We start from the raw sequence: 23,143 nt of genomic DNA on the forward strand, positions 1-23,143 counted from the left end.
TCACCTCTACTGTATATTCATAAGGAATATGATTTAGGTCATACCTGAGTGGCCTAGTGCTTTTCCCTACTGTCTTCAATTTAAGCCTAAATTTTGCAACGAGAAGCTCATGATCTGAGCCAGAGTCAGCTCCTGGTCTAGTTTTTACCAACTGTATAGAGCTTCTCCATCTTTGGCTGCAGAGCACATAGTCAATCTGATTTCTGTATTGACCATCTGGCGATGTCCATATGTAGAGTTGTCTCTTGGGTTGTTGGAAAAGAATGTTTGCTATGACCAGCGTGTTCGCTTGACAAAATTCTGCCAGCCCTTTCCCTGCTTCATTTTGTACTCCATGGCCAAACCTGCCTGTTATTCTGGTTATCTTTTGGTTTCCTACTTTAGCACTCCAATCCCCCATGATAATAAGGGCATCATTTTTTGGTGTTAATTCTAGAAGGTGTTTTAGGCCTTCACAGAACCGGTCAACTTCAGCCTCTGTAGTATCAGTGGTTGGGGCATAGACTTGGACTACTGTGATGCTGAATGGTTTGCCTTGGATTTGAACTGAGATCATTCCATCATTTTGGAGATTGTATCCCAGTATTGCTTTTTCTACTCTTTTATTGACTATGAAGGCTACTCCATTTCTTCTGAGGGATTCTTGCCCGCAGTAGTTTACCTGATGATCATCTGAATTAAATTCATCCATTCCTGTCCATTTTAGTTTGCTGATTCCCAAGATGTCAATGTTGAGTCTTGTCATCTCATGTTTGACCACGTCCAGCTTGCCTTGATTCATAGATCTTACATTCCAGGTTCCTATGGAGTATAGATTTTACAGCTGCAGACTCTTCTTTCTGCATCTGCAACTGAGTGTTCTTTTGGCTTTGACCCAGTTGCTTCATTCTTTCTGGTGCTACTAGTACTAGCCCTCTGCTCTTCCCATTAGCATATTGGACACCTTCTGACCGGAGGGGCTCATCTTCTGGCATCATATCTGTTTGCCTTTTGGTACTGTCCATGGGGTTTTCATGGCAAGGATACTGGAGTGGGTTGCCATTTCCTTCTCCAGTGGATCACCTTTTGTCAGAACATTCTATTATGTCCTGTCTTGGGTGCCCCTGCACGGCATAGCTCATGGCTTCATTGTGCTACATAGTCCCCTTCAGCATGGCAAGGCAGTGATCCGTGAAGGGGGGTTGGATAGGAGGTGGTGGTAAATGAACCAAAACTGTCGTGGCCACCATGGTGTCACTAGGATGCAGTCTGTGTGGTCTCTCCAAGTCTTGGTCACTTCTTTTGTTATCAGTGGAAAGCTGTAGAACAGAGTCCCAATCCATTGTGTTAGGAATGCATTACTGAGGGATCCCATGTTTGCTCCTGCTTGGGAGCAGAACTAGTTGCACACTGCATTGGGTGGTGTCATGAACAAATCTGCAGATGGGTTCCCCCATGCTGTGAATGGCTGGTTGAGTACCTAAGGATGCAACTCCCACTCATGTGTTGGGTCCATCTTTCTGCTTTCTTTCACCTATTTCATTGTAGATTCCCACCAGATGGACTGCTACAAGGATTACACTGTATTCTAAAGCACCAGTCAGAAATCTGTATAGTCTGTTGTGTTAGTGGAATAGAGTTGAATTCCACCCTGTTTGTTTAAATAATAGACCATTGTAGTATTGTCCAAAGCAATCTAAATATGATGGCTGTTGTTCAGTTGTTGGAAAGATGATAGTGCTTTTTGCATGGCAAGGAGCTTCAGGAAGTTGATATGTATGGTGTGCTCTTGACTGTCCCATAGTCTGTAAGCTTCTTTGCCAGCTCAAGGAGCCCCCCATCCCCACGGGGAAGCATCCATCATTAAGTAAGATGAGGTGTCAGGGTTGGAGGGGACACCACCCAAAAGGTTTTACAGCATAATCCACCAAGTCAGGCTGGACCATACAGACTGCAGAGGTGTCAAACAGGTTTGAAGTATCTGTTGGGTTGGTATGCCTGTAAAAACCATAGTTGGAGTGATCACATATGGAGGTAAACATGCTGCATGACTGAAATGGTAGCCACCATAAGCCTGAGGAGGCATTGTATTTGTAGCACTGTAGAACTGGTCTCTGTCTGGAGGTGTATGGCCAGTCCATGTAAAGTCATTGCTCTGTTCTGCAGAAGGTATGCCCAGGAAGCCTCTGAATCCAGTCCCACACCAACATAGTGGAAAAACTGGGCTGGAGAAAATACAGATTTTTCAATGATAATACTTAGATTCAGCTTTTGTAACAGAGAACAAGTAATGTGAATCAAGTCCTTAAGTCAGATTTGGTTAGGTAGGAGTATATCTTAATGCCTTGAACCTGAAGGTATGCACAGAGTACAGCCACACATTTTGTGAACCTCTCAGGGATGTGGTTAATCCAAAAGATAGCACACAGAATTCACATCTTTCTATCCCAACATGAAAATGAAGAAAGTGGCTATAGCCCTGGTGGATAGAGATGTGAAAATATGCATCTTTTAAATCTATCATAGCAAAGCAGTCCCTTTTTCTTTGTAAGGATAGTATAGTTTGTAGAGAACTCATGAGGAATTTCTTTTGTGGAATGTATTAGTTCATACCTGTAAGGTCTAAAATGGGATGGAAGCTGCTGTCCTTTTTAGGGATAGTAAAATACCAGTAGAATTCCCTTTCATCTGAAGGTGGGACAGATCAAATCTCTCCCTTTGCTCAAAGTGTAGCAAGCTCCTCTTCTAGGGTGGCTGATGGGGTGGTAGTCCACACTACCACCTAGTGTAGTTTCTAGTGGTGGAAGGGATTCAAATTAAATGTATCTGAATTTGATGATGGAGAGCACCCGTCTGTTCAATGTTATATCATCCTATTAGGAAAGGTATTTTGCTAAGCAGACTTTGAAACATACTGTTCCTGATGGTGAAGGGATGTTCTGGGATGGTTCTCAGCGATGCTGTCCCTCATTATCCAGACACTTTTTGGAGGACTGCTGGATGTGAGGAGGAGCATCCTGTCTCTGCTGGGTTGGTGGTCACCTCGGGCAAGCCTGATTACACAGTTGGCTCCTTCAACGATAATAGGATGGGTCTCATGGCCACTTATGTGTTCTGGGTGCCAGAGGAGTGGAATCCATCTTGCGTGCCATTGTCCTTGCTTTTTGAACATGCTCCAATTTCTCATCCATTCAAGCATTACAGAGGCCTTCACCATGGAATGACATCTCTTCATCTGTGCCTGTGTGTGCTGTGGAAGAGTGGATGTTCTGAGACGTGTGGTGGTGAATTGTCACAGCACCAACCAGCACGCTCGAACCACAGTCCAAGTGGTGCCATGCAGTGCTTATTTTTTGCTTGGACAGTCACAGGACTTCATATTGGAAGACTCTGGCCAGTTCCCATTGTTGTTCTAGATACTGCTCTAGATACTGTGCTAGAGCCAGCATCTTTTCCCACAGGAACACCTGATAGCGCGCCATCATAGTTTCATATTTTGAGATGCCCAGCACAAGCCCCACTGCTGTGCATATTCCTTGGGCTATAGAGTTTAATCATCATCCTTCTCTGTTCACAGGTATTGAATGTTCTCATTAAGAGTGTCCTTGGGCTGACTCCACAATCACTGAGTTGGGTCAAGGATGATGCAGAAGTAAGAGGATGTCTTCCTCCTGGACTTGGTGTAGACTCTCTAAGTGCTTCAACATGGGCCATTGTTGAGCTGGTGCCTTCCATGAGTCTTTCATAGCACTGAGAAGGGTTGGTGGTGACAAATGGAAAGGTGACCAGGATGGAGTCCTTTTTTCTGATGATGTCATATATGAGGTCAATTGGCAGATTGGCAGTTGCTGTCTCTCCAACCTGAGGGAAATTGTCATCTGGAGGACCTGCTCAGAGAATCTACCCAAGTCTTCAGACGGGTACCCCAGACCTTGTGTTATCACATCCTCTGGTGATGTGGACATTGGTTCCTTATATGGTGGTTTGCCAGAGTGGTACATGCAGTCTGCTGGGATAGATGAAGAGGAAGAGCAAGTGGACTGTGAGCACAGTGCTTGTGGTAGTGAAGCTGGGTGTGTTGGCAGCTGTTGGGCAGTGGAAGTCATCAGTTTGAAGCATGGAGGCACTCGAATGGATGAGGAAGTGGGCCATGGATCTCAGTGCAGGAACAAGGGTTTCAGTATTGGTGCTGCATGTCCACTGCCCTCAGCTCCCAGACGTAACATTCATACGGAGCCACTGAAGCATCCAGTGGCTGTCTCCCAAGTTGGCATGGGAATTGCATGGATCAATGGTTCCTGCCCTTGGAGACAGCTGGTGAGACCAGCTCAAACATCAGTCCAGGAAGTGAGAGTCAATGGGGGTGAATCCCTTATCTCATCCTCCAAGAAGAAGTGAATGCATGCTCCAGTCAAAGTATCAATCCAGAGGATGGTGTCAGTGGTGGAGTTGGTGGAATAGGTGATGCAACCAGTGCCAGTTACACTGGATATGCCCCAGAGTGGACTCACAATTGGTCCGATGTGGGGGATTTGTGACAAACTGGTTCCACTTAATGCTCCTTGGAACAGACTCATAACTGATCCAGTGCAAGGGAATAAACATAGAAAACATAGAAAAACATAGAAACAGAGCGAGTCAGAAGGGGTCTCCCGGGCCATCTAGTCTGACCTCCGGCACTAGCTGGCTCCGCTCACGACATGCCCACCATGTGCATGCTCAGCCTATCTTTGACCACCCGCACTGAAGGGGCCTCAACGACCTCCCGTGGAAGCCCATTCTACACCCTCGGGGTCCAAACTGTCAGGAAGTGCTTCCTGGCATCTAAATGGAACCTTGGTTCCCTGAGCTTTGCTCCGTTGGAGTGCGCCCTGCCTTCCTCTGCAGGGGAGAACAGGTCTCTACCCATCTCCATGTGACATCCCCTCACATACCTATATGTCCCCAACATATCCCCTCTGAGTCTCCTCTTCTCCAGGCTGAAGAGACCCAGTTTCCTCAGTCTCACCTCATACCCCATCCCCTGCAAACCGGCCACCAACCTTGTGACCCTACGCTGCACTGACTCTAACCTGGCTATATCCTTACTGTAATGTACTGGAACTCCCACAACAAGCAAAAGCCCATTCAACCAGAGCAATGGCAACATCAACAGCTTCATACACTGGTATCCCAGACTTACGCAAAGCAGCAACATGGTGCAATCCATCTACATTTGTCCAGCACTACCAACTCAATATTCAAACAAGATAGGGCTGTTCTTTTGGCTGGGCAATTTTTGCCAGCAGTCCTTCAATGATGACACCCCACCTCCATTCCAAGGGAAGCTCACTAATCGCCCATATGTGTGATGCCCAGAGACCATAAAGAAGAAAGGCAGGTTGTTTACCTGTAACCAACATTCTTTGAGTGCTCATCTCTGCATTCACACAATTGTTGGTGTTGCATCCAGTACAAAACACTTATCTTACCATCCATGCTGTAGTTCTAAGGCCCAGCTGACAGTTTCACAAAACTGGAGAAAATGGCAGGAGGACTGCCTTTATATAATACTGAGGAAGAGGGCAGAGCTGCCAAAATGCCTAGCTAGGATATCTCTATCCAACAACAGGCCCTGTGCAGGCGCAGAGCCCATCTGCGTGACGCACAGAGACCATGAAGAAGAATATATGCTCTTTATTTATGCACAATGTTATACACTTCTGTTATTACTGTTTTTCCTCTAAGCAAGGAAGCTTTAAACTGGATGGGAAACCTCCTCTGGCTCACAGGCCTGACAATGTGGTTTCCTCTCTAATGCAACAGCTTCTCCCCCTTGGCTTGCTGCCTATGCCACTAAGAAGAAACACTCCCATCTCCGATCTCTAATCATCTGGTGGTTGCAGGTAAATTCTTTCCCTTGCTTAGCACTGAAAAAGACTCCCTCAGTGGTTTGAATGTGAATGCCCATAAATGCTCAGCTGCTGATCTGCAGATAAGAGCTTTTTCCTGTGGAGCAGAACTTTCTTAGGTTCATCTGAAAGTGGCAATTTACTTCTGAGAGACAAGCAAAAATGTGGATTTAGAGCTATAGAACCAAGAACACTGACAAAACAAAATGATAATCTGAGTTAAGAGAATGAAAGAATAAATGAGAAAGGAGGAGGCAGAAAGACAACTAGAAGTTGCCAGCTTTAGCCTAGAACAAATTTCTCTGAGGTATCCCTACAGAAGTTTAATGAATGAAGCTTTGTGCAGAGACTGAAGAGCTTTGTCTGTGTGTCTGTGGGTGTGAAGAAGCTCTGTATGACTGAAGAGGCTATGAAAAAAACAGCTACAGTCCTTGTGATGATGAATTCTCCAGTAGTCCAAAAATTTCAAAGCACTACAGCTCTTACTATATTTACCATGACTACTTTCTCTTCTGCTTTTACCAAAATAGTATATTCCATTTTCAGCATGATGCATCTGAGCTGACTTCATATAATATGTATAACCCTAATTTGTATAATACTTGACTTTTTAATAAATATACCCGAGAGCTCCTGCCATAGTGTTTATTAGTACATAGACATAACTGGATCACAGCCTTGGGTGGATCCCTTGCAGCAAAAGTGATGTGGCGGGGGTGGGGGGGGGATTGCCAATCCTGGATTGCAGATCTTACAGCCAAATATTACTGCCTCCAACCCTTGCTTAAGCTCTAAGATCATTAAGACAGGACTTTTTTTTTTTTAAACACAGCATCCATAGGCCTCTTTCCAACCTCCTTGGCCAACAGCTCAATTGAACTGAAACAGACTAAGCATACACCCAGTGAGACATCCAGGTCTTCTGATGTCACCATGACCTACATAATGACACTGTACTTTTAAGGGCATCTAATCTTTCAAGCTTAACCATAAGGAAGGCTGAGTGACGAAAAATTGAGGCCTTTGAATTGTGGTGCTGGAGAAGACTCCTGCGAGTCCCCTTGGACTGCAAGGGGATCAAACCAGTCAGTCTTAGAAGTGATCAACCCTTTTAGAAGGCCAGATACTGAAGATGAAACTCAAATACTTTGGTCACCTAATGAGAAGGAAGGACTCACTGGAGAAGAGCCTAATGCTAGGAACAATAGATGGCAAAAGAAGAAGGGGACGGCAGAGGATGGGGTGGCTAGATGGAGTCACTGACACAGTCAGTGTGAGCTCAGGTGGACTCGGGGGATGATGGAGGACAGGAGAGTCTGGAGGAATGTTGTCCATAGAGTCACGATGGGGGACTTCTGGTTGGCGTCGTGGCAAGACGGCTGTGATGAACGGGGGCTCCCATAATCACACCAGTATTTGTACAACAGTGAACTGCCAGAGGTTCTTCCAAGCCCTGTTGGGGCAAGGAATAGTAGCCCAAGCATACTCCTGGGCAGTGTGAGGCGGCGGCTCCACATTTTCTGGGAGAAACTCAGGATTTTCTCAATTGAACAATACAGGGGAGAGATCAGCTCCCTGCAAGCCATAGACGACCGGATATAGCACAGAATATCAGCTTGGAATTCATCAGACCTGCTGGGTGAGCATTTCTACCTTTTCAATACTACCCGTGAAAGAATTGAAGGGGATACTAATTGGGACAAAGAAAAAAGAAAAGCTCTCTCGACAGAGGGAGGAATTTCCCCTCCCCCCACGGAGTCTAAGCGGCAATTAATCTAGGGAAGAGGAACTGAGGATTTTTGAAAGTATGAGGCTGGAAAGAAACATTTCTTTTTTCTAATCTCTCCAAGGGCGAAGAATCAGATAAAAAACTATTGTGAATTAAGTGATAGAAGGACAGATTCTTACTTATGTTTGATGAATGGCTATTTTCTTTTTAGAAGAAAGAAAAGAAAAAACTAAAAAGGGATTTAAGTTTCGCTTTCAGTTCTCTTTGTGACATTATATAAAGACAAAGATAAAATAACTCTTTGCTGCCATCCTGTGGCTATTGGATTTATAACAAGTCTCCTTCCTCTTTTTTTTGTCTTTCTTTTTTTTGTTGGTGCCTTGTAATTATTGGCAAAAAACTACTATCATTATGAAAAAAATACACTCTTCCTCCTCTTCGGTGCCTGCTCAGAGTCCAACTCACCAGTCTAAAGCTGCAGATGCCGAAAAATATCAAAAAGAGCTACAAATGACTCTCTTGGCGATACAAGCATCCTTAACAGCTAAGCAAGCATCCCAAGAGGCTATGCAAAATGATATATCAAAATTAAGTTTAGAACAGAGGGATAGCTTGGCAGAACAGAGGAACATGTCAACTCAGCAGAAAAACATGTCAATTGAGCAGAAAAACTTCACAAAGAACAAAGAGAACATCTTGACAAACTGGATAGCTCTGTTAAGGAGGTATCAACTCAGTTGGTGGATGTTCGACTTAAAACTGAACAGAATACACAAAAATACAACAAGCACATGAAAAAATTGAAATTGTAGACAAAGAAACACAATTAATCAAACAAACAAGTCATTATGGGATTCGCTTGCTATATTAGAGATGGAGAAGGCATCTAATTATTTGAGATTCCAGAATATACCCGAAGGAAAGAATGAGGACCTATGGGAATTAATGATTACCATGTTGGCAGAGTCATTGGATTTGGAAAATGAAGCGGTGAATGCAGGGATCAACCTTGTTTATAGGGTGAATTCAACGTATGCCAGGAAATATTAACTTCCGAAGGAAGTCCATGTTAAATTTGCAAAAAGGTCTATATGAGACAATGTTTTGAGGGCCATACATGATAAACCTTTAAAGGCCGATGATCATCATGAGGTGACTGTTTTGAAACAAATACCATGGAGGATTAGAGAAGGACGAAAGAAATACTTAATTCCATACTACAAAGCTGCCTAAGAAAGAGATCATGTTTAGGTGGTGAATGCCAGAAAGAATATTTTTCACCTGGAACTCTACAAGATACAAGCTGGACTCGATCTTTAAGGCACAAGAGTTTTATGAAAACTTTAGAAGTACGTTTGAACAGGAAGAATCGGGTGCCCCAAAAGAAGGAGGAAAAGGTGCTGAACCAATGGAACTAACTACGTATCACTCTGAAGAAGGAGAAATAGTGAATACAGACTTACAACAAGAGGGACAGACACTGGAATTAAAGGAAAAGAAAGGTAGAAGTGTAAAGGCGAAGCATAAGTAAATAAATATATTCTTCTTAAATATGGCCTTTAAAGGGGAAGGAAAAATTGAACTGCTCTCTTTAAATGTAAATGGACTGAATGGGCCCTCTAAAAGGAGAAGGATTCTCTCTCAACTTCAAAAACGAAAATTAGACATAATTTGCCTACAAGAAACACATATTAAGAAACAACATAGTAAGCTTTTGGAATGTTTAAAGCTTGGAAAGTTATTTATATCTTCTGCTTCTCAAAAGAAGACAGGTTTAGCATTATACATCAAGGAAAAATTAGACCCTAAATACATATTAGCTGATGAGGACGGTAGGATTCTGATGGTTGAAATCACAATGAAACTTAAAAAGGTGCTTTTAGTGGTGATTTATGCCCCAAACAACCATCAGGAAATGTTTTACCAAAATTACATGCTTTACTATTACAATTGGACTATCAAACTGTGTGTGTAATGGGAGACTTCAACACAATTGTGGACAAGAAAATGGACTATAAGAGTGAGATTAAGGGCAAAAAGGAGAGTAGGATACTCCCAAAGTCTTGTTCTAATATGACTGAAGAACTCAGATTGATAGATGTTTGGAGACATAAAAACCCAACCTCTGCTAAATATACTTTTTATTCGAACAGACATAGGTTGTAGTCTAGAATTGATACGGTTTGGATAACCCCAGACTTAGTACCAGATTTGTTAGAAGAGGAAATAGAGACAAATGTCTGGGCAGTTCACAATCCTGTAGCTATATCACTGAAAGGGACAGTAATGACGCCCAGATGGAGCTTAAACAAAGCCTTATTAAAGGATAAAAAATTCACAGAAGAAATAAATAAGGAAATGCAAATATTCTTTCAAATAAATAAAATTGAAGAAACCTCTTTGCAAAATGTCTGGGATACAGCTGAAGCCTATGCCAGGGGACTGATAATAACATATTCAGCAAAAATAAATAAAAGGAAAAACAAGAACGAGCTAAAATAGTAGAGGAATTGACGAAGTGTGAACAAGAACTACAGGAAGATCCATCCAAAAAAATCCTTAAGGTCCAAATGAATATTCTAAAACATAAACTTGAACCCCTTGGATACAAATGAACTTACTAAGCAAATGAAATTGACTATACAGAACTTCTTTGAAAATGCTAATAAACCAGGGAGATGGTTAGCCTATAAAGTAAAGAAAGAGAGAGAGAAGAGACTGATTTGTAAATTGAAAGATGGAGAAGGACTTCTGCAAGTACAAAGTATACATATCAAGAAAATAGCGGAAGATTTCTTTGCAAAGCTATACCAGAATGATGAGATACCAACTGAGAATGTAAAAAAAATATATCCGAAAGGGAGACCTGCCAAAGTTACTGGAGAAATACCAAAAAGTATTGAATCAAGAAGTAACAATCATGGAAGTAATAGAGGCAATTAAACGACAAAAGAACGATAAAACTCCTGGCTCGGATGGCTACCAGCAGCGTTTTATAAATCCTTTGAAGGAATTTTTGCTACGCTTCTTAAGGATAGATGTAATGCAGCATTGCTAAATGCTAAAATACCAAATACTTGGGCAGAGGCAAATATCACATTAATACCGAAAGAAGACACGGACTTGACGCAGATTCAAAATTATAGACCTATATCACTATTAAACGTGGATTACAAAATTTTTGCCTCCATAATGGCAGAAAGATTGAAGAAGTACCTGATAGACTTTATTCACTCAGATCAAAATGGGTTTTTACCATGGGCTCACGATGGGTCGGATACGACTTCTCGACTAACAACAATAATCTTTCAAGGCTGTACTTCACCTTATTTGCCTTGGTGGGACAATCCTGCTCAGTCTGGCCAATCTGCTGCCCATCCACTGTGGAATGTCACAGATTGAAGCACTTTAGACTGTGAAGACAGACTGATTGGAAAGCATGTTTGATGGGCATGTGAAAAGCTAGAGAAAGAATTGAGAAGGGATTCCACTCATTCATTGCCATGCAAAGTCTCATAACTGCCTAGTACATTATTAAGCTAACCTTTTAAAGGTGCAAGCCTACAGCCTCCCAACATTATCTGGGAGTTCATATCTGACAAATGAGTCTCACCTCTATGATCACAGGAACTCAGAGCTAGGACTGCAAGGGCCAAGCCCCCACCCTACTTAGGCTACCCCCAAGGCACAACTGGGCTTGAAAGAGAAAAAAGGGCATGCTGGGTATAAAGGAAGCTGGGGGGCACAGACTTGTGTCAATTCCAATTAGTGCCCAAACCTCCTTTCCTGCCTAGCACTAAATCTAGATGGCTAACAATGGCCATCCAGAGAAAATGCAAGGTGCAAAGTGCAGCAAGGGTGCACCTTGCTCCTAGCACTACATGTTCATAAACTTCCAGGTCTGCATGCATCTGCTACCAGAGGGGTGATAGCATTGTGCCCTAAGTAAACTTAAAGAGATTAATGAAATGAAAGTTGCATATACCTTTCTCCACCTATAGTTATCTGCACCCACCAAAATGCCTCTTTGAAGAAGGGAGAGGGGCTTTTCCTGAACAATCTGATATTGAGCATGGGGGCTACCTTAGGGAAATTTCCACAAATTGAGTTTGAATTCTAAGGTATTTCTTATCTGAGCATGCCTATATAACTCTTGCCACACTGTTCAGGAGTCCCACAGTTCCTGTGCCGAGGTTGGGGGAGGTAGGGAAGGCTGAACAGGAATTCTCCTTCAGTGACCTTCCTAAAGGGTGCCATCCAGTGTGACTGCCTGTTATCCTCCAAGCTCACAGGATTATGGGCATCCAGTTGAAGGTGGGAGGAGCACAGAGATCTGGATTGCATCTGTGCTCCCCTTGCCCTTCAAAACATTTAGACAGCCAATATTTAGACAGACAGTCTCAAGAAGGACTGCCATCTTTCAGGGTAATTTTCTGGGGTTGGCACTGGGACCTACCCATTCTGTGGCTGCACAGATGATGTCAGCAGGCCATAGGATTGCTTCCTAACTTAACCTATTGTAGAATTTGAGCCAATTGTTTGTTTGTTTGTTTAAAGTTTAGTCAACAACCACAGCAGATGACTTACAGTTTCCAAAGAGGAAACCAGATCATACAATAAAATCACTAAAGAAACCGTGCAAAACAAGCCTCTATCGCAGCCATTCTCCAAAAATGTTTTAATTGTTAGGGTTTTCCATATTTCTCAAAAGAAGAAAGGTTGGCTTAAGGAATATTTATTTGGTAACATATTCCAAAAACTTACTGTGACATTTTCTTTTTGTCTCTGCACCCTTTTCATCACTGCTTTGTGCTTTTGGACAGCTTTCACATGCAACTTGACCATACTTTCCATTATAGGAACCAGCAGAACAGAGAATGCAGATTGTACCATAGTTTGCACTGAATTTACCTGGTGGACATGTTACTATCCAAAAAAGAGAAGGAGGCAACAGAGTTAATATACTATGGGTCACAATCACATACCCCTGATTTTATTCTCCATTTGTGTTAAAACTTTTTAGGTGTTACAGCAGGTTGAAAAGAACAAGCAGTCATGATCACTGTACTTTCTGAAATATACTCTTTGTATCACTTCCTGAACTATATGATGAACAGACACTCACATAGGAGATGCAAAATTAACACTTTTAATAAATAATACTTATTGAGAAAGGCCAACTGAAAGCAAAGTGCCTGACGGCTAACACAGATACTTCTTAGTACGGCCAGCTAAACTATGCACACATACAGAGATGTACACTCAAAGAGAAGAGAATAAAGTCAAGCAATAGCCTTATCCGCTAAAATGCTTACATAAACACAGAGAAGGAGAGTACATAATCAATAATTATTTGCAGTAACTGATAACTCAGGGAGTGTAAACTGACTAATGCAAACTTTAACTTAACGATAAGAAAACTGATAGGGGAAAGGAAAGTTGGGTAACAGTTACTGATTCCAGGTAGCATATGTAATCAGCCCAGAAAAAAGAAGAAAGAACTTTTGTTCACCATGAGACAACTGAATGCTAGATGGAGTGCCATTATAGCTATTAAAGTTTATTCCTTTAATCCAAGTCATTTGAACAATTTGTAATCTTAGTTCTTGATTATTCTAGAAAGACTATAATATTTTACTCCTCTAGTAATTAAAAATTGTCCAATATTTACATTAAATTTACCATGTGAAAAGTATAACTCCTCCTCCTTTCCACATCATTAAATTTAGGATTGTACTGTAAGGTAGCTATTAAAGCTTCATATTATATAAATGTAGCATTTGTTTTATAAACTAAGAAATCTGAAAGTGTTGCATTTCCAAGTAGGTGTGCAAGAAAAGCAATTTACATAGACTGTACTCTGAAAAATAATGTAATAATTCTTAATCAAAAGCTATTTTTTTTCTCCAAAACTGAGTTCTGAGAAATTTCATTAGAGAAGGAATTCCTTTTTCTGAAACAGAAATTAAAAGGATTTGACATAAAGATGGAACTTGGGGCAGCAGAGGTGGGGTGAAAGAAGCAAATGAAGATAGTAAATGGGGTTAAAGTATTAACTAAATTTATAGATATTTTGAAGCCCTCATGCAGCCTTGTCATATTAAGGACAGGGAAGCTAAAATAATGCAATAATTTTTTCAATATGACACTTTTCTACAATGTATCTCAGAAACAGCATGATACCATGGCTGGTTGTAAAATACTGGGGGCTGCAGAATTTTTTTTAGTATAAATTTATGTAGTATTGCACCCTCAAATGAGCATTCTTCATTTTGAGGAAATGAGGAGCTTTTGTTAAATATTTATTTAAAGTATTTATTTTGCACACTATAACCATGATCTCAGGGTATCTTACAAATAAGCTAAAATTACTTAGAAATACAAAAAGCAATAAAACATAGAAATGGCATAAAAACAAAACCCAGATAAAATTAATTTAAAGCAGGAAGTTATTAAAATACTTGAAAAGTCCATTTTTAAAAACAGAATATGCTGGCATGGGCTCAAAAGGTCCTTCCATAACAGCCATGAAAAACCAGATCAGATTAGAAGTGCAGAATCTGTAAATCGCTGCGGGGGGAGTGGGGGGAAGAAACTCAAGAGAGCTTCCCTCTAGAGGAATTTGCACATGAGGATAGACTGAAATTGATCCATCTCCTTGGGAAGCTGGTACATTTTCAAATACCACCAGTCATTTCTTAAGCATGCTTATGCTTACATCCTGGTTCAGGAAAACCCAGGACATTATAAATGCCCCCATCTTCTGTCTGTATCTTTCGCCTTTCATAAGTAGCCTTTCCCTTGCAGGTAAGCTCTCTAGACATTTCACTATGATGTATTTGTGGAGGCCCTTCTTTAAAAAAAAGAGCAATGCATAGGAGGTTGTTAGATTAACCAGGATGCTTTAACCCAGACTTTTCAGTTGCCACACTGTCAGATGGAAGGCTGCTGCTTGAGAATGGAAGATCAAGTCTGCTGGAGGAGATCTTTACAGCTGGCAGCCTCTACAGCTTGTACTGACAGATTCAACAGTTCTGAGCACCAAAGCCTCCTAGGCCAATGTAGGATAATTGTAATGAGTTCTGCTTCCAGCATCTGGATTCATTTGGGGATCACTGAAATTAAAGGAAGAGGGAGAAAGGCACAGAGGAGACTCTTTGGCCAAGGAGCCTGCAAGAAATGTATGCCCTCTGCCTTTGCAGAGTTGTGTCTTAAAAAGAATCTTGGGATTGGAAATTTCTTTTGTTTGTAAAGAGGTCTATTTCTGACATACCAAAATGGCTGATCAGTTGTTGAAGACATCTATTCTGATTTCTTCAGAGATGTCCAGCTGAGTCAGTCAGCTAGAACATTCATCACTTTGGCTGAGAAGTGGCACTCTGAGACTCATTCCTGAAGAAAGAGGATGGGTGTGGCAGTCACTGGTCTAGGCAGAAGTGTTATAGATGGAATTTCTATCTGGAAAGATACACGATCTGGCCTTGGAATGAAAGTAGAAATTGCTGCAAAGGTCTCAAGTAGAACCTTCAATTCATATAGTTTCCCATGTCTCCTGCCAGAGGCTTACTTTGAATCATACAATATCTAGAAATACCCCCAGATGCTCCAGGACTTCAGTTATGTATTGACCACAAAGCTGTGATTTCTGAAACACTGCAATGTTTTTTTGAAAAACTTGATGGCCAAGGAAATGATCACAAAGTTGTTCAGGTAAGCACACAGATCTATCTAGTCTTTTGCTTGAGGCATACTGCTAAGACTTTGGTGAAGACCCTGGGGGCCAAGGTGAGGCCAGTGGGGAGTACTCTGTAAGTGTTAAGTAATTCCTGTGTCTCAGCTTGTTGAATATGAATGCATACTTCTGATAGAACTTTGGAAAATGGCTGTAATAAATGACTTCCAAATTACCATCTAAAAGTGAATCTTGTAGAGGAATATGTTCAGTTGTTTAAGATCCAAGATGGCACAGGTGTCCATTTTTCTTTTTCACCAGAAAGACATGGAGTAGACTCTGATCAATTTTAGAAGGGTGGAGGATGCATTCTACAGCTTGACCACCCAGGAGCTGTGGTACAGCTGACTGTACCAACCAAATTAATGTTTGGCAGGTTCTCTGGATCGCGGGCTGATAATGAACTTGTTCCTGGGCATTCAAGAAAATTCCAGTAAATAATCTTGTGATGCCCCAAGACATTGTGAAGAGTGGGATATCAAAGGTCTAAACACACACACACACACACACACACACACACACACACACACACACGCATCTGATGTTTCCTCAGAGCCTGGAAAAGAGGAAAAGTAGGCAACCACTGATTTGGCCTGGTGTATGTTCCAGCTTGGTGTCTTTGAGTCTTTGGAAGAGAAGGACAATGTGCTGGATGAAGAATGCTGTGTTACTCTGTCAAAAGTTCTCAGTCTAAATCACTTGGATTTGGAAGTGCTGTAAGAGGACTGCCTAAGCTGCTTGAATAATTGTATTGATTTTTTTGCATTCCTCCTCATTGGCTGAGGACCAGGCCTGTTTTGGTCCTTGGTTTCTATTAGGACTGCTTCTAGAAGCTCCCCAAAGAGCTCCTGCAAAGGGATTTCATGCCCAGATGAGCCTAAGAACCTGAGCTCACTTCCCCCTGCTTCACCAAGATGTTAACCCATGTCATCAGAGGTGAAATGGACTCAAGTTGTGTGGCATCCAAGGACAAATCTGTCAATAAGGCCGATCTTAGCCCTTTAAGCTGCTTTCGGGGCAGTTTGGTTATGACAATCTCTTCCACACTACTAAACATCAAGCTGTTAATGGAGGCACAGAAGGCAGAAAAAGAACATTCAACATTTTTGTGGAGAGTGACTTTGACCGACACATTGCAACTGGCACTGTTCTCTTTGTCAGCTGGAATGATTGCTGCATATGAAAGATACCATCAGTAGGAATGGCATATAAAAGTTATAAATAAATAAATAAACAAACAAACAAACAAACAAACAAACCATAAGTGAGAGTTGCCACTTGTGCACCTTAGGCATCTGCAATGAAACTATATTATCAGGTAAAAAGTAGTGCTTGTTAACAATTTTGTGAGCTCAGGTGCCAAGGAATCAAGTAGTATTTGCTCCTGCAATAGCTTCTGGAATCATTCCGGTGCAGAATCACTTTCAGAAGAATGCCCCCAATCCCCACCCCAGATAGCCCTATTGAGAGGAATGTAATGGATGATGATATTGAAAGTTGCTGAGACTTCCAAGAAAATCAAAAGTTATACTTCCATTGTCTCTCTCACAGAAAAGGCAGAACAGCAAATATAGAATCCTGGCATCATTACCAGTACTAGAAAAATAATATTATATTCTTTTATGGTTGTTTGTGGAATGATCTGTCTGTACCCAGAGAAAATGGTTTATTTTCATTAAAAACATTAATAACATTAATAAAAATCACCAATAGCCTACGTTTCAATAAAAGTAGTTTCTTCGGGATTTATCTAATAGGCAAACTTTGGAAACTCACCACAACATCCTGGACATATTGTATCATTGTTAATGGCATTTATGTTTTTCCCAAAACCTGGTTTGCAGTGGTCGACTTTAACTCCAGTCAGACTGCCAGGGATATAATTTAAGAGTTCACTGTGAGAGGAATTAGTTTTCTGGACCTCAAAGAACTGCTTGATCCTGTCATATGCCTAGAAATGGAATAATTAACAAAGATAAGCACATTAACATGGATCAAATTCTGACCTCACTGGAATAATAGATGATCAATACAGTCTGAGGCCTTGTATTCCATTATGCTTGTGTGACATCGTCGTCATCGTCATTGTCTTTATTATACCACCCAATAGCTGAAACTGTCTGGGTGGTTTACAACACCACATAAAATACAACACAATACAACATAAAATACAGATAGTGAAAAAACATCCTAAAAAGTTTTAAAAAATTAACAAAATTTAAAATTTACAAAATTTAAAACTAAATTTTAAACAAATGTAAAAAGCTATACTAGCTCATACAAATTAAATCATAAGGCCTATTTAAGCAGGTCTTAAATCTAGTAGTAAACTGATTCAGTTTAGGACTTTTAGGTTAAAACCAGCACCTTGACATGGGCTCAGAAGTAGGGCTGTGTGAGCAGTCAATCATTCAGTCGGATTCCTTGGGCTTGGCTCCCTAGACACCGGCAGTCCCAATTCTGAATTCCTGGTGAGTGCACTCAGCATACACAAGGTGCTTGTCAGAAATAGAGTCCCATGCACTGTACAAACAGCACCCCTTTTCCGTGCTACCTGCAGCAACCCAAACTAGCTGCTACATGTGGGGCAGAAGAGGGAAGCTGTCACCAGTCATACAAGGTTCACTAGGAACAGAACCCCATGTGCCTTCTAGCAGCATCCCTTTTCTGCACCAGATGCAGCAGCCATTTGGGCTACTTTATCTGATGTGGAAAGAAGTTGGTTGCATAGAGCTAGCCAAGAATGAAGCCCTGCATGACCACTGAGCAAGCAGTATCCCACCTCCATGCCATCTGCAGCAGTCTTGGTGCTGCTGCAACTGACATGGAAGAAGGTTGCTGGTTGTGCAACCTTCATTTTGTAAGCATTCATAGACTTCTCAGTATGATTCAGTTTGAAGGAATGAGCTGAGCATGAGTGGAAGTCCACAGAATGCTAGAAGGATGGACTCCACTACCTATTTAGAAGCATATAGGTTCAAAGTACCATTGAAGGCTGATCCATAGTTCCCTCAAGCTAGCCAAAAACCAATACATAAGCTGTCAAGTTAGGAGGAGCTGGAGTATTTTTCCAAACATCACTCAAAATGGTCCATTAAATAGAATCCTTTAAACACTTTTAATATATAAACATTTAAAATTCCCCAGAAACAAAATCATAATTTGAATTTTCATCAATTTTGCAAAAAGTATAGCTATTTTTTTGCTGTTGTTAGCATTCCTAGCTAACACAATACAAAGTTCTCTCAAACATCATGTCACTATTCAACAGAATTTTTTGAATAATTCCACTTTACCTTTTTAATATTGCTTGTGGAATTTTCACATTGAGAGCTTCGACAGAGATCTGCTGTAGTCAGAACTAAAGGAAACACTGAAAATAAAGAAAGTGAATGGAGATATTTACACTTTAATTGGACTTTTTCATGATAAAGTGTACTATTTTGGATAGCATGCCCATGTGATATAAAATGTTTCACCCAAATGGTGACTTTACCAGATATAAGAAATCAATCCATTATTGCCAAAATTTTATATGGTAATTGAACTTACAATGTATGGATACTTTTTTTGCACAGTTGAATGGCTGCTAGATACTGTCTAGATGGCTACAGGCAGAGAGCTCTAAGATCAGTGCTGCAAGTCTGATCTCAGAGTTCCCACCCTCTGCCCTTGCAACCAATGGAATTCTTTCAATGCCAGCTGTTGCTCCAAAATTGGAAGACCAACTCTGGAGCTGGTGATGGAGGGGTACAGTCTGGGGACTTGGGAGGGAAGAACTGAGGCATTGCCATCTTATAAGTGATCTTGATGGTGCCTCCACCTTCTGTGAGCCAGTATAAAATCAACCATCTAAGTCTTTTTGGGCATGAGGAAAGTGCAAAGGCAATCTTCACTTCTGTACTTCCCTATCTTACATTGGTTGCCTGTATACTCCAGGGTCAGAACATTAGAGACAGCTACATTGGATTGACTGCTGAGTGCCTTCTATTCACCTTTATTTTACTCAGATCATTTCTTTCAACTTTTTTTTTTAAATAGAACCTATATTTTGAACAGCAAGGACTGGACAGCCAATAGTTCTGAATCTGCCAATGACTGACTCCAACAAATAGCAAAATTTGTCAATGTTTTCTCCTTAGGCATCTGAGCTCCCACTTCCACTTACTGGCTTTGATCTAGACTTTGGCTCCTGTGAATGTTACTTTTCCTTCTGTCCCTGGAAGGCTTTTGGTTCAGCAGAAGAATCCTGCTGATGGAACAAGTGAGAAGGTGATTTTTAATCCCCCCGCTCCACACACACATCCCAAACCTGCTTTGGAGGCCTGGGAACCCTCTGGACCAGCACAGGAGATGCCAGAAGGGCTACAGGAGGAAGGTGAAAATTGCCTCCCACATTCTGCCATTAGAGCCATTCTGAGCAGAATTTGATTCATAGGATGCTTCTATCTGTGGGAGCAAAGTCTGGATCACATCCACTGTGTCTTGGCTTGTGTATAAATGGGAACATCAGGGGGAGATAAGGGAAGAACTCTTTCAAAACTGATGTTGGTGTTCACTAGGTCTCCCCATTTAAACAGCTTTTTCAAAAATATTTTATCAGAGAAAGCTATGAGGGCATGTACATGGCAGGAAGAGGGTGGTCTGAGGGTGAGTAACTTATGCTTGACTCCCCTGTCATGGTCAGATCACTTCCTGGTGAGGTTTGTGCTCGAGAGTGACTTCTCCCTCTTTAAGGGTGCGGACCCGATTGTGTGGGTCTGCCCCCGGAGCTGGATGGATCCGGAAGGATTCCTGAAGGCCCTGGGGGAGTTTCCAGCTGACAAGATGGGTGCTCCTGTCGAGGCTCTGGTCAAACTGTGGAATGGGGAGATGACCAGGGCTGTAGACACGATCGCTCCTAAGCATCCTCTCCCACCGGGCAGAGTCCGCTCTTCCCCTTGGTATACTCCTGAATTGAGGGCGATGAAGCAGGTTGGGAGACGACTAGAGCGTAGGTGGAGGAAATCACGGGATGAATCTGACCGAACACACTTAAGAGCCCACTATCGGGCCTATGCTGTGGCAGTGAGGGCGGTGAAAAAGAGATTCTTTTCCGCTTCCATTGCCTCCTCACAATGCCGTCCGGCGGAGCTCTTTCGAGAGGTGCAAGGCCTGGTTCGTCCAGGTCTGAAGGAAGACCTGATTCCACCCTCAAAGGCCCACTGTGACGACTTTCCCAGGCATTTCAGGGAGAAAATCGCTCAGATTCGTCACGAGCTGGACACCACTATTGATTCAGAGGTTTCAAAGGAGACACCAACACTGCCGTCTGGTCCAGATTTATTGGATGAATTTCAGTTACTGCGGCCCGATGACGTGGACAAGGTGCTTGGGCGAGTACATCCAACCACTTGCCTTTTGGACCCTTGCCCGTCTTGGTTAATAAATGATTCCAAGCACGGGATTGGAACCTGGATCTTGGAAGTGGTTAACGCTTCTCTGAGGGAGGGTCGGGTGCCTGCCCCTTTAAAGGAGGCGGTAGTCCGACCGGTCCTGAAGAAGGCGTCACTGGATCCAGAGATGGCCACTAATTATAGACCAGTGGCCAACATCCCGTTTCTGGGCAAGGTGTTAGAGCAGGTGGTGGCAGGACAACTCCAAGCACTCTTGGATGAAACTGATTATCTGGACCCATTGCAGTCCAGCTTCAGACCCGGGTACGGTACTGAATCTGCCTTGGTCGCCCTGTACGATGACCTGTGCAGGGAGAAGGACAGGGGGAGTGCGTCCCTGTTGGTTCTCCTGGACCTCTCAGCGGCTTTCGATACCATCGACCATGGTATCCTTCTGGATAGGCTTGCGGGATTGGGGGTTGGAGGCACTGCTTTGCAGTGGTTCCGCTCCTATCTCAATGGCCAGTTCCAGAAGGTGGTGCTGGGGGACTATGGCTCTGCGCCATGGCAGCTATGCCATGGAGTACCACAGGGGTCCATTTTGTCCCCTTTGCTGTTCAACATATACATGAAACCGCTGGGAGAGGTCATCAGGAGGTGTGGGCTGCAGAACCATCAGTATGCTGATGATACCCAGCTCTACCTCTCGTTTTCCACCAATCCAGGTGAGGCAGTGGCTGTGCTGAACCGCTGCCTGGCTGAGGTAATGGGCTGGATGAGGGCCAATAAACTGAAGCTCAATCCAGACAAGACGGCGGTCCTGTTGGTTGGCGGATCGGGCTTCGGAGAGGGTGAATTGAACCTTGTCCTGAACGGGGTTGCACTCCCTCTTAGGGACAAGGTCCGCAGCTTGGGAGTGCTCCTCGACCCGGAGCTTTCACTGGAAGCTCAGGTAACAGCAGTGGCGAGGAACGCTTTCCTCCAGCTTCGGCTGATTCATCAGCTGCGCCCCTATCTGGAGAACGACTGGCTTGCGACAGTGACACATGCGTTGGTGACTTCCCGTCTTGACTTCTGTAACGCGCTCTATGTGGGGCTACCCTTGAAGACGGTCCGGATACTTCAATTGGTTCAAAAATAGAGCTGCCAGGCTGCTGACAGGGACTGGACGTTATGTTCACATGACTCCAGTTCTCCGTCAGCTTCACTGGCTTCCCATTGAAGTCCGGGCCCAATTCAAGGTGTTGGTGATGACCTATAAAGCCCTAAACGGCTTGGGTCCTGGTTACCTGAAGGAGCGCTTACATCCATATATACCCAGCCGCCCCCTGAGATCAGCAGGAGAGGCCCTTCTCCGGGAGCCCTCCGTGGAAGAAGTTAGGAGGGTGGTTACTCGGAGGAGGGCTTTCTCAGCGGTGGCACCTAAGTTATGGAATGCGCTCCCCAGAGAGGTCTGCCTGGCGCCGTCATTATTTGTTTTTCGGCGCCAGGCGAAGACCTTTTTATTTAAGCAGTATTTTAAATGTTAATATTATTGAATTGTATCTGGCCAGGGCGGCTTGTTTTATATTGTATGGTTTATATCATATATGTGTATTTTAATGTATATATTTTAAAATGTTATTTAATTTATTGTTGTAAGCCACCCCAAGGCTTCGGTGAATGGGGCGGCATAAAAATGTTTTAATAAATAAATAAATAAATAAATAAATACTACAAGAAACAGGAGTAAGACAGGAAGGCAGTAGAGGCCTACTGTCCATCCCTAGTTTAGATCACTACTCAATTACAACATACACACAAAGCTTAGAAAAACATAACATGTAAAGCAGAATTTTAACGCTTCTTTTCCATGATTTGATTTATTCTGACTGGCAAGGATGGGATACCAAGTCCTTTTGTATTGATGGGCCCTAAAGAGAGGATCATCAGTGTCAGAGGTCTACACTAGCATTGCATCACAATTATGCTGTCATAGTGATGATGCTGGCATCAATCTGCTACTGCAAAGACTAAAAGTGGGCAGCAGCAGAAAAGACTTAGTCAAACACTTATGCTCACTCAATTGCCTCATAATTGAGCAACACCATGATATTCCCAAAGCAATTCAAGTTAGAACAGTTCCATTATGATTCCCGAAACACTGGAAGAGCTCACAAAAATACATGCTAGTGGTTATAGATTTAAGCAATTATAGAAGTTTAAAAATGAATCAATGGTGAAGAAATGAGCTAAACCTTACCTACATCAAGACAGAACTGAAGCTCAATCCCACATTGGTTGAATATAGACAAATTGCTTAGCTGTAATTGTAGTTTTATGAATGGTCACCTATGCATTCACAAATATTGACACTGTGCCTGCCTGGAACCATTCCTCCATAGCTGAGGATTTTTTTTTTTTTTTTTTTTTTTTGTGAGAACCCTCCCCAAATGTC

The 23,143-nt window shown here is 42.4% G+C and overlaps 1 protein-coding gene across 1 annotated transcript in view; it reads right to left on the minus strand.

Moving 5' to 3' along the window:
- Window positions 1–12,218: 12,218 nt before the first annotated feature.
- Window positions 12,219–23,143, minus strand: part of LOC123017623 (zona pellucida-binding protein 2-like) — a 44,846-nt gene continuing 33,921 nt past the window's right edge. Inside the window, exons 4-6 of the mRNA XM_044419108.1 lie at window positions 18,628–18,704; window positions 17,108–17,282; window positions 12,219–12,525 (exon numbers count right to left, since the gene is read on the minus strand). Of these exons, the coding sequence (XP_044275043.1) occupies window positions 12,335–12,525; window positions 17,108–17,282; window positions 18,628–18,704 (443 nt within the window). The 3' untranslated portion in view covers window positions 12,219–12,334. The remainder of the gene's footprint in view (window positions 12,526–17,107; window positions 17,283–18,627; window positions 18,705–23,143) is intronic.

The sequence above is a fragment of the Varanus komodoensis genome, unplaced genomic scaffold, assembly GCF_004798865.1.
Source record: "Varanus komodoensis strain SLA01 unplaced genomic scaffold, ASM479886v1 scaffold10, whole genome shotgun sequence".
Taxonomy (NCBI): domain Eukaryota; kingdom Metazoa; phylum Chordata; class Lepidosauria; order Squamata; family Varanidae; genus Varanus; species Varanus komodoensis.